This window comes from Arvicola amphibius, chromosome 8 (genome assembly GCF_903992535.2).
Source record: "Arvicola amphibius chromosome 8, mArvAmp1.2, whole genome shotgun sequence".
Classification (NCBI taxonomy): Eukaryota; Metazoa; Chordata; class Mammalia; order Rodentia; family Cricetidae; genus Arvicola; species Arvicola amphibius.
Genome location: NC_052054.1, coordinates 69,676,384 through 69,688,475, shown reverse-complemented (window position 1 = coordinate 69,688,475; position 12,092 = coordinate 69,676,384). Strand labels below are relative to the sequence as shown.

Sequence of the window (12,092 nt, the reverse complement as noted above, 5' to 3'; positions counted from 1 at the left end):
CATAGAGGAGGGGAAGTAGGCAGGAAGTTCTAGTCCTAGCTGAGGAGCTGCTAGCATTTGATTTGCTGCTGGGAGAGGAAAAATCTGTTTTCTTTGATGGAATGACATCTGGCATATTTCACTACACTCAAGGGTAGGTCCCATATCAAGGCCAACAGAAACTCCACTTGATCAACTTTTTTTTGAGTCAGGGTTTCTCTGTGTAGCTCTGACTTTCCCAGAACTTGCTATATAGATGAGGCTGGCCTCGAACTCACAGAGATCCACCAGCCTCTAGCTCCTGAGTGCTGGGATTAAAGGTGTGAACTACCACAGTTGGTTTTGAGTCAGCTTTTTAATGAGATGGAGAGAAAGAGAAGAGGGGGAGAGTTCACTATATGGTGTTGCTGGGGATGTGGAGAGGATCTGGGAGGAAGTAGAGAAGGGGGATGAATACGATCATAGCAAACTGTATGAAAGAAACTGAAAGAAAAAAACATTATTTTTTGTCAGAAGCATGTATCACGAGCTATTGCAGGCTTACCCTGAATTACAGCTTACTCTGAAAGCTGTTACTGTCTTCTGTAATTTCACTTGTGTAATAACAGCCATAAATCTCCCTATGCCCATGCATTCTCATACAATGTGTACATATAGTCTTTTGATTGCATCTCAATCTTATTGGCACACATTTCCGTGAATGGTCAAATAGATGACTGTTCACTTGGCTATATAGTTTTGACATATAGAATATATACTAGGACATGCTTCATGACTAGATCTATCGGCCCATGACGACTACAGACACCCAAAGTCTGCCTTGCCAACAGCACACTATTAGTTCATTTTCATCACAGAACAAGTTCAACTAGACTGAAGGCTTTTTGTAAAAATGAAACATTATAGCTTACACAAGGCCAGAGTCACAGATGTCCAACCAAGGTTACTAAGAAGAATCACGCCAATTCTTCACTTGCCAGTCTATTGACAATGGATCTGTGTCTCAAAGTTGTCATTGAGCACCGTGTACCCCCACTCACCCCCAAGTCTGGTCGAGGATTTGCTCCTATGGCTTGGACCTTTGTGTTGCCATGGTGAGCAGCCCAACTCTTTATCATTTCAAGGCTCCTGTAGGAGAAGAGTTTTAGAATAGAAGAAGCTAGAAGAAGCATAGAGGAGTTAGAGGTAGGATGGGATTATTAGAGTAGAAACAGCAATAGAGAGCGCTTGAAATGAAGAGCATGAACCTGTCTGTGTGAAGTTACTATAGAAATCCTCTCCACCCTCTTCACTCCTGAGAAGTACTTCACCTTTGGAACCCTGGGTAGAGGCTGGGGTCGGTCTCACAACCCCCACAATTTTTAAATATTATCCCACAATTGCAAAATCATATTTTTCAAGGTATATCCTACATTCCTTAAGAATTTGTAAAATACTGACCTGGAGAGATGGCTCAGTGATTACAAGTAGGAGGGTCTTTGAGAGGGTTGGATTCCCAGCATGCATGGGACAGCTCACATTCATCCATAACTCTAGTCAGGGGGTCTGATGCCCTCTCCTGCTTGCTGTGGGAATTGCATGCACATGTTGCACAGACAAACATGTAGGAAAAACACCTATAGACATAAAATAAAAATGATGGGAAAATTTGAAAGAAATTGTAATATGATTCTTTCCACTTAGAATAAAAACTGCTAAATTCTGAATTGTGTACTCCAAAGCCACTAAACCTGAAAGTCAAGCCTATAAGAAATGTTCATAATGGTTGTCCTGGGAAAAAGGAAAGGCTACACTGATTCATAAGTACATATCTGAGGAATCCATGTTATCTGCCATGTGGGATATGTATAATTTCATGTTCTTTTGATATTTACAGCATGAGTTGACCAGTAATATTTCACACAATAAATAAAGAAATCTTTATTTATTATCATAGCAAGGAATTTCAACATAAGAGCCTATGGGAAAAAGAAGTGTGTTACAGCCATGACTGATCCCTGTACAGGGAACAAAACTAAACTTCACAGTCTGGCATCATGCCCTCTGTGGAGCATGAAGAAGTTCAAAGCACACTGTGGGAACAGGAGGCACAGTGGCCTCCTGTGGAACAGGGAGTGCTTTCTCTGGGATCCTGCTCTGTGCTCAGCTTGTTTGAGTGGCTGTGGTGATCTCTGCCACTGCAGGAGAACTAACTTTTAATGACTTTTCAGATCCCAAAGTTGACTCTCTGCTGTAGCTCAACTTGGGAAAATGTGTGTCCTCCAAGACAGCTGGCCGAGTTAGCTTAACATGTTCACCAGGAGACTCATTGTAGAGGTGGGACCTGTCACAGCATTCCTCTGGGTACCCCATCACCAGGAGACTCATTGTAGAGGTGGGAACTGTCACAGCGTTCTTCTGGGTGCCCCAAAGTGATGCGCTAAATCAAGGCCATCGATGCGTCAGGTAGCACGGGGTCCATGCCCACAGGGAGGAAACATGCTGCCATTCAGTGTGCAATTTAATTGTGAGTGTGCTTAGGAAGCCTTCTTAACACACCTGCCTGGGCTGCAGTCGCCTCCAGTGAGGAGTCCCAGATACTGGGGCCCGAGAATGAGAGGGAGGTATGTCCCTTTCCCAGCTTGTGATCTTACCAGGTATTTTGTCTCATGGTTCCTGTCAACTGTAATGTTTCCTCATTCTTATTTTCTCTCCATCTCTTTATCCTCATACACACTTTTACCATCTTCTTTCCTTTCACTATCTTAGCATGTGTTCTAGCCAAGGACTCAGTAAGGATTCCTTACAATTCTGGTGTCCTTTATGGGAAGTTACACCCCAGACCTTTTCCATGTTTTTAAAACTCCCAGCTGTATGTACTGGCATAGGATCCCGCAATCTCGTCAATTAATTAATTAATTAGTTAATTAGTTAATTAATTAATTAATTACAGGCAGGGTTTGTCTGTGTAACAGCTCTGGCTGTCCTGGAACTTGCTTTGTAGGCCAGGCCAATTTTGAACTCACAGAGATCCTCCTGCCTCTGCCTCAGCCTCTCCTGTACTGGGATTAAAGGCAGGTGCCACCACCACCACCTGGATTCTCATAAGGGGTGTGTGTGTGTGTTTGTGTGTGTGTGGGAGAGAGAGAGAGAGAGAGAGAGAGAGAGAGAGAGAGAGAGAGAGAGAGAGAGAGAGAGGGAGAGAGAGAGAGAGAGAGAGAGGGAGGGAGGGAGGGAGGGAGGGAGGGAGGGAGGGGGAGAGGGAGAGAGAGAGAGAGAGAAGGAGGGAGAGAGAAGGAGGGAGAGAGAAATTTATTTTATTTTATGTACATTGGTGTTTGCCTGCATGTAAGTTTGTCTGGGGGTGTCAATTCCCCTGGATGGGGAGTTACAGACAGGGGTGAGCTCCCAGGTGGGCGCTGGGAATCAAACCTGCATCCTCTGGAAGAGCAGCAAGTGCTCTTAACTGCTGAGCCATCTTTCCCACCTTAGGATCTCATCTTGTATCAAGTATTTGCATTTCCCAGCTGCTAACTACATCTAATCCTGTGCTGTTTCCTTCATCTGGGGCAGTGTGAAGTCTCAGAGGGGAGTATTCTTTACAAGCTACTGACTACTTTCAAGCTCTCCTTTCTCCAGTCGCCCCTCTCAAAAGATGCATTCTTTCCACTGCTATCAGGAATGTTACAAGTAAGTTCTGCACTGCCAGCTCAGCTTCGAGGACTGCTTTGGTCTGTGCTTGTCTTGACATGCACTTACACCTCCACCAAATGGACAAGAACTCTGCTGGGCACAGCAATGTGTTTGAAAAGCCAGTGACTTTCAGGACTGGGAATCTATCGTTTTGTGCTTTCCTGGCTATTGGGGTTGCAGGCTTGTGAGCTGATGTTATTCTCGCGTGGCTATTATGGTAGGTGGGTTGACAGTCTCCCCTTATAACATCTAAGACAGGTTCTGGGGGTCACATTTTTGATATCTTGGCTATGATGTGTCTGTGTTGGTCCCCTCTGATGTTTCTATTTCGGGTGTGTTTGGATGCTCATTTCTTCTATAAGTTCGGGAACACCAGCTCTAGCTTTGTTGGTTAACTCCTCAGTGCCTGTAGATTTTATCTTGCCATGCTCTACCCCACCATGGGTTGGTTGAGCACATTCCACAGATCTGGACATGCTCAATCCTTATTTTACACACATGCACTGTATTATATCCTTGATATCATCCTCCAGCCTGGAAAATCCTCTTTTGTTAGTCTCCTCTGCTGCTGAAGCTTTCAGCTGTGCTTCTGATTTGATTGATTGGCAGCATTTCTATTTGCTGTCAGAGTCTTAATTACTTTGCTGTTTTTTCCTTTGAGAAAGGAAAAGTTCCTGGACCTTTCATTCACTTTGCTAATTTTCTTATCTGGGCCCTGAATTGATCTGCTAACTTCATTCATGAGTTTGGGTCCTGCATGTGGTGATGGATCCTCTGTAAAGGAGCCTGCAATGGTGTTCAGACATTTCAGCCCTCCTTTTCCTTGAATCTAGTGGTGACCTCTTCTGTTTGAAGGTGTGATAATGGTTGATGTTTTCTCATGTGTGTGTGTGTGTGTGTGTGTGTGTGTGTGTGTGTGTGTGTGTGTGTGTGTGTTGAGTTTTGCACATTGTTAGGGTGGATGTTTTTCTCCTCTATGTTTAATTCTCATCTGCTCCCACCCATCTGCTTCTTTTATTTATGTATGTTCACTGTTTGTGTTCAGCTGAATTTACCTTTCCCCTTGCAGTGTGTGGGGTGGAGAGGGACAGTAACAGCAGCAGATATAGTGATTGCCAGCCCAGCTTAACCTGCAGTGGAGCAGTTGTGAGACAGTGGCAGGAGAGGGGCTGGTCTCCAAGTGGTCTCTTTCTAGACAAGCCTTTAAGGCCTTTAAGCAGGACCACACCCACTTTAAGAGTGAAGGTCTCATGTCCCTTTGTGCCTGCATCCCAAGGCAGTGAGTTGGTAGTGAAGTGTCCTTCTCAGTCTGTCTGCTCGGGATTTCCAGAGACTCAGCCTCAGGCCCTCAGATTTCATTTCTGCTTTGTCTCCGTGGTGTGTGCTGCTTTGGCATGTCCACCCATGATGTACTCAGCCCCTAGACACATCCCTGCATCTTGTCCAGTTTCCCGCCTTTTTATCTGAATATTAATCCTGTATTTCGGCTCTGGGCATAGGAGTGACTAAGTCCATCTCCTCCTTTCTAAGATATTTTAATGAAAGTAATGTGGGTGGATTATTTTCCTCCAAATCATGACCATGGGCCTGCATCTCACAGATGCTACAGAGTCTGTACAAGAAATTTTCATTGTCTGTCTTGTGGACAGGGACTTAAACGTATCTGTGTCCGTCCTGGTCCCTGAGTACATCACATGGCCTCTACCTAGGATCTTGATCTGAAAAGCCAGCCATGGAATAAGGATCCCCTTGAGGGTATAGATTTCTCTCTGCATTGATGAGCATGTAACTGAGCTTGGGTGATTCAGGTTCCGTTGGAATGCTAACTGGCCCTGACTAGCTCCAGCACATAGTTCGGCTGGACTGGAGCTGAGTCACGGGACTGCTCTTTGGCCCACGGCCAGAACCTAGTTCTGTTGCACTGCTTCCTGTGTGCAAAGAGGGTGTTTGATGTTCAGTCCCTCGTGACCTCATCTCATTACTTTCCCCTCTCAGGACACTTCGGGATCTATAGTTTGATCAAAGTTTACATGTTTATATCTCCCCAACCTGTATCAGGACCATTGTAACTATGCTTGAGAAGGCAAAAGTTATCTTTCCATAAAGGCACACAAAACACTCACACTAACATGTGAATTTCTCACGATCTTCAAGACACTTCAACTCTTGGTCATGTTAAGTCTCTCCACGGCATGAATGCTGGTTTGTGTCAGAATAAAATCTTAGGTTAAGATCTGTGTTTTGGGCCATGTAGTGGTGGTACACACCTTTAATCCCAGCACTTGGGAGACAGAGGCAGGTGCATCTCCATGAGTTCAAAGTCAGGCTGGTCTACCAAGTGAGTTCCTAGACAGCCAGGGCTACAGAGAAACAAACAAACAAACAAAGAAACCTTGAAAAACTAAAAGATTTGTCTTAAAAGATAACACTTTGAGCTATCGGGGAAATGTAAATCAAAACTACATTGAGATTCTATCTTCCACCCATCAGAATGGCTAAGATTGAAAATTCAAGTGACATCTCATGCTCATGAGGATGTGGAACAAGGGGAACACTCCTCCATTGCTGGTGGGAGTGTAAACTTGTACAGCCACTATGGAATCAAGATGGTGGTCTCAGAAAATTGGGAATCAATTTATCTCAAGACCAAGCTATACCACTCTTGAGCATATACCCAAAGAATGTTCCATCCTACCATAAGGACACTTGCTCAACTATCAGCATTGTTGCTTTATTCAAATATTCAGAACCTGGAAACAACCAAGATGTCCCTCAGTGAAAGAGTGGATAAAGAAAATGTGGTACAATTACACAATGGAGTATATTTCAGTGGCTAAAAAATGACATCATGAAATTTGCAGGTAAATGGATGAAACTAGAAAAAAATCATCCTGAGTGAGATAACCCAGACAGAAAAAAAAGCATGGTATATACTCACTTATAAGTAGATATTAGCTACTAAGTAAAGGATAATCATGCTACAATCCACAGACCCTTAAAGATTGGGTAACAAGGAAGGCTCTATGAGGGGCAATGCATGTATCTTCCTAGGAAGAGGAAAATGAATTTTTGTGGTTGGACCGGGTACAGGAGGGGATGGGAATAAGAGGGGATAGGTAGAGCAGAGGGATGGAGGGAGAGACTACTGGAATTGGAGGGCATGGGAGGGGGGTAATGTGGAAACCTAGTACATTGAATTCCCTGGAATCTATGAGGGTGATCCTAGCAAGGACTCTTAGTAATGGAGGATATTAAGCCATTTTTTAACCAAGCAAGGCTTACAGTGATGGGACTGGGACACTAACCCACCCATAAAACTTTGACCTATAATCTGTCCTGCTTACAAGATATGCTGAGGCAAGGATAGCACAGAACTTGTGGGAGTGACCAACCAATGGCTGGTCTAATTTGACACCCATGCCCATTCCACAAAGCCCATGCCTGACACTCCAGGAATTGGATGCTGGGTAACCCAGAGACTTAGGGTACAACCAAGCATGACTAGCCCAAACAAAAAACAAACAAATAAACAACAACAAAAAGAAATTACTCCTAATGATGTTTTGCTATAGTCATAGATTGGTACCTACTCCAGTCGTCATCAGAAAGGCTTCCTCCAGCAGCTGAGAAGCAGAGACCCACAGCCAAACATTAGGCAGAGAGAGATCCCAGGTTGGAGGTCTCCATTGGGTTCCTCCTCATGGAGCTCGGAAACCCTAAGGAATAGGGGGAGGAGGAATTGTGAAAGCCAGAGGACACCAGGAAAGCATGGCCAGCAAAATCAACCAAGGGCTCATAGGGACTCATGGAGACTGAAGCAACAATGGGGAGCCTGCATGGGTCTGCTCTAGGTCCTGTGCACATGTTATAGTTGTTGGCTTGGTGTTTTGTGGAGACCCCTGACAGTGGGAGCGGGTGTATCTCTGACTCTTTTGCCTGTTTTGGGGACCCTTTTCCTCCTACTGGGTTGACCTGCTCAACATTGATATGAGGGCTTGCTTGTTCCTGGTCTTATTGTATCTTGTTCTGCTGAGTTTGATAGATGTCCATGGGAGGCCTACTCTTCTCTAGGGAGGAAACGGTGTGGTTGGAAGGGGGACTGGATTTGGAGGAGAGGGGAGGTGGAGGGAGAAGTAGAAGGACTGGAGGGAGGGGAAGCTTCAGTCAGAATGTATTGTATGAGAGGAGAATAAAAAATTTTAAAAATTTGTGTTTTGTACAGTTGAATACTCAGGTATAGTTTTAGTGTATTTCAGGAGCCTTTACAAGTTGTGTGAACCACATTTGTCCCAATCACTGACATTTGTCTCAGAAAGTAAAGTTGGAGGTAACTAAATGTCATACCTGGATAGCTCTGATAGATAATTGTTGAAATGATCCTTGTCTTGATAGAGTTGGGTAATAGAATCTAAACCAAGGTTAGAACAACTAATACCTGCACTCTTATTCTGAGCTATAATGTTCTATAGAAATGTCAAATAATTGAGAATATATTGGTTTAGAGAGAAGGTACAAGGTAATCACAAAGCCAGAATGCACAGGGAGACAACGTTCAGTGTTTATCTTTCCTTTTGTTGTTGTTGTTGTTTTGTATTTGTTTTCTTATGTTTTATTATTTAAAACAGGGTTTCTCTGTGTAACCCTAGTGGTCCCGGAACTTGCTCTGTAGACCAGACAGGCCTCAAACTCACAGAGATCCACCTGCCTTTTCCTTCTGAGTGCTGGGATTAAAGGCATGTGCCACCACTGCCAAGCCAGCATTTTTCTTTCTGGAACAGGGTTTCTTCACTCAGGATGATTGTGTCTACCTCAATCCATTCACCCGCCAATGCCATGGTTTCATGGCATTCTAAACAGCTGAGTGATATTCATACAGATATTACATTCTTGTTACCCAATCACCAATTGATAGACATCTAGGTTGTTTCCAATTTCTGGCTTTTACAAATAGAGCAGCAGTGAACATGGATGTCTCTGTGGTAGGAATTAAAAGTCCTTGGGGTATCTGCATAAACTAATATAGCTAGATTTTGTGGTAGCTCAATTCCCAGGTCCCGCAGGAACTGCCATACTGATTTCTATAGCAGCTCTGTCATTTCCCACGTCCACCCTTTCCCTGCATTCCTCACATGTGCTGTCGTTTGTTTTATTCATCCTGGTCATTCTGGTCATTCTGGCTGGGTTAAGCTGAAATCTCATGGTAGTCTTAACTGGCATTTCCCTGATGACTAATGATGCTAGACATTTTTAAAAAGTGTTACTCAGCAATTTGTCTTTCTTTTTTTTTTTTTTTTGAGAAATCTCCATTTTCCAGGCAGTGGTGTCGCATGCCTTTAATCCAGCACTCAGAAGGCAGAGGCAGGGGATCTCTGTGAGTTTGAGGCCAGCCTGGTCTACAGAGTGAGTTCCAGGACAGGCACCAAAAGCAACACAGAGAAACCCTATCTCGAAACCACCCTGCCCAAAAAAGGAAAGAAGGAAGGAAGGAAGGAAGGAAGGAAGGAAGGAAGGAAGGAAGGAAGGAAGGAAGGAAGGAAGGAAAGAAGGAAGGAAGAGAAAAAAAAAAGAAAAGAGAACTCTTCATTTAACATTTTATTTTATACCTTCTTTAAAATTTGGGTTGTTTCCTTGATGTTGAGCTTTTTATTTCTATACAATGTCCATCTGTATTTCATCTGAGTCAGATATGTCCTGGTTCCTATACTAATATGCTATGTGTTTCCATATGAACTCTTTAACCCCGACTTTTCTACTCTCAGGCTCTCAGAAATAATGGGTTCCAGTTCCTGGAAGGCTCCCCTCTGATCCTGGCTGCAGAGTGTGCATCTCACTACCTTCTCCTTGGGCTTATCTGACAATCACTGTAGTCATCCACCTAGTCCATTAATTTTAATCTCACATCATGCATCTATATTTGGTTGGTCTGTCTTATCCAATCAGAGCATCAAAGACTTCCTCAAGATAATGCTTCCAAGAGACCTAATTTCTGGATTCTTTCTCCTATCAGAAGTTTTCATTGGATTCATGGGAAACTCGCTGCTCTTCATACTATACATGTACGCCTTCTTAATTCAGCCCCATCTGAAGAAGCCCATAGATATGATCTTCACACATCTGACACTTGTCAATGTTTTGAGCATTGTGTTCAGGCTGATACCAGATGTCATGGCATCCTTTGCAGTCAAGCTCCTTTTCCATGATGTGGGATGTAAGGCAGTTCTGTATGCATACAGTGTTACCAGGGGGCTCTCTATCTGTACTATCTTGTTACTGAGTGCATTTCAAGCCATCACTGTCAGTCCTACTCATTCCAAGTGGGCATGCCTTAAATCCAAGCTTGAGTCCTGCATTTTGCCATCATTCCTCTTCATCTGGATCATCAATACGTTTCTCTATATTCCAATGGTTGAAAACATAAAAGGCCAAATCAACTTCACTGTTGTGGGTTCAAGATATCCCCAGACATATTGCCGAAGTAACCAGGTTCGCCGTCACACCACCATGTCACTTGTAACTGCATTAACGATTAGAGACATTCTGTTTGTATTTCTTATAATATGGACCAGCCTCTACATGGTGACCCTCCTGTTTAGACACAATAGGAGAACACAGCATGTCCACAGTTCCAGTGACTCTTCCCAGGCCTCTTCTGAAAAGAAAGCCACACACAGCATCCTTCTGCTTGTGGGTTTCTTTGTCTTTTTCTATTTCTCAAATACCTTTGTTACCTTCTATTCACTTCACAGACCTAAGAACAGCCCAGTATTGGATCTGATTAGTGGAGCTTTATCTTCAGGTTACCCAATCATCTGTCCTTATGTTCTGATGAACAATAGGAAAATTATTTCCAAATTAATTTCTTCCTTTTCAAACTTTGAATGTTCCTTTTAAACAAGAGGCTGTCATGGCTAATTTGACATCCCAAACCTCCATCTATCTGCCTTAGAGAATTCTTTATCATATCTGAGCAAAATAACCATGGTGTTCCTGGGTACCTAATATTCAGATGATAGGAACTGACAGATACTGAATTTTTTTATCAGTGAAGAGATTTACTTTTTGACATGGTAATCTATTAATAATGAAAACTTTCTTTTCCGTCTTTGGAATGTTGATCTTATACTAAAATTTTCTAAGATAGGATTTCAGAAAGACATTGTTAAACCATAGTACAAAGTAAAACAAGAAGGAATTATAAAACTCTTAAATTTTCACTCCTATTACTGGCAGATGGAGATTAGAAAAATATATAAAGTATGACTAAGACATTCAAAAATTTAAAAATTATTCAAATTGCTTTCATTTTAAATAAGAAAATTAATGAAATAGATTTAATAAAGCATGCTGGAGAGATGGCTCACAGGTTAAGAACACTGGCTGCTCTTCCAGAGGTCCTGAGTTCAATCCCCAGCAACTACATGGTGGCTCACAATTATCTATAATGAGATCTTGTGCCCTCTTATGGCATATAGGCACATGTGCAGGCAGAATACTGTACACATAATAAATAAATATTTTTTAAAAAAGATTTAATAAAGTATATCATCTTGAATAATTTTCATTGTAGAATAAAATAACAACAGACTATGTTTTTCATGTACTGTTGTCTTATTTTGGTTTGGTATTTTTTGTGCTGAGTTTTTGTTTTTGATTTTTGTTTTGGGGCCTTTGTTTTGGAGATTTTGAGAGTAAGAAGGAACATTAAGTTGTGTGAGTAGGGAAGTAGGGAGGATCTGAGAGTAGTTATGGAAGGAAAAAGAATATGACCAAAGTATATGCTATGGTTAAAAACTTTACATAAAAAGTGTATGCTGTTCAAATTCTATATATGTGTACATGATCTATAGTAACTCATCTATGTATTTCCAGATTTAGCCTATTATTGACATTACAAGAACTAATTTCATTTATTTTGTAGTGGAGACTAAAAATAATACAAAACTCAATAAAACAAAGAGTTGGTTCATTGAAAAATAAGATCTACAAGCTCTTAGTCAACCTAACCAAGAGAAAGAAAGAGAAAAGACAACTTGATATAATGTAGTTCTCAACCTATAGGTCAGACCTGCATATTGGATATTTACATTATGATTAATAACAGTAGCAAAATTGTGGTTATGAGATAGCAATGGAATAATTTTATGCTTGGGGTAACCACAACATGAGAACCTATATTAAATGGTCACAACATTTGGAAGGTTAAGAACCACTGATATAACTGGAGATGGAAATGGGTACATTAAAATCAATAATAACAAAATGCAGAGTATCATTAGGGAATATGTTGAAAGCCTTCATTTTAAATGCTGGGAATTCTAGAAGAGATAGATAAATATCTAGACATGTGATATGGGATTCCCCTCTGTATGCTGTGAACACCATTGGTTAATAAAGAAACTGCTTTGGGCCTATAGCAGAGCAGGACAGAACAGAGCTAGGCA

General features: G+C 42.0%; 1 protein-coding gene across 1 annotated transcript; it reads left to right on the top strand.

Moving 5' to 3' along the window:
• The first annotated feature begins 9,615 nt into the window (after positions 1 to 9,615).
• On the top strand, positions 9,616 to 10,542 carry LOC119820278 (vomeronasal type-1 receptor 3-like). Its single transcript, XM_038338412.1, has one exon. The coding sequence runs from the start codon at positions 9,616 to 9,618 to the stop codon at positions 10,540 to 10,542; it is 927 nt and encodes a 308-aa protein (XP_038194340.1).
• The last annotated feature ends 1,550 nt before the right edge of the window (positions 10,543 to 12,092 follow it).

What these genes read in the sequence shown, in the direction of transcription:
- LOC119820278 (XM_038338412.1), top strand. Translation starts at nt 9,616, where the DNA reads ATGCTTCCAAGAGACCTAATTTCTGGATTCTTTCTCCTATCAGAAGTT.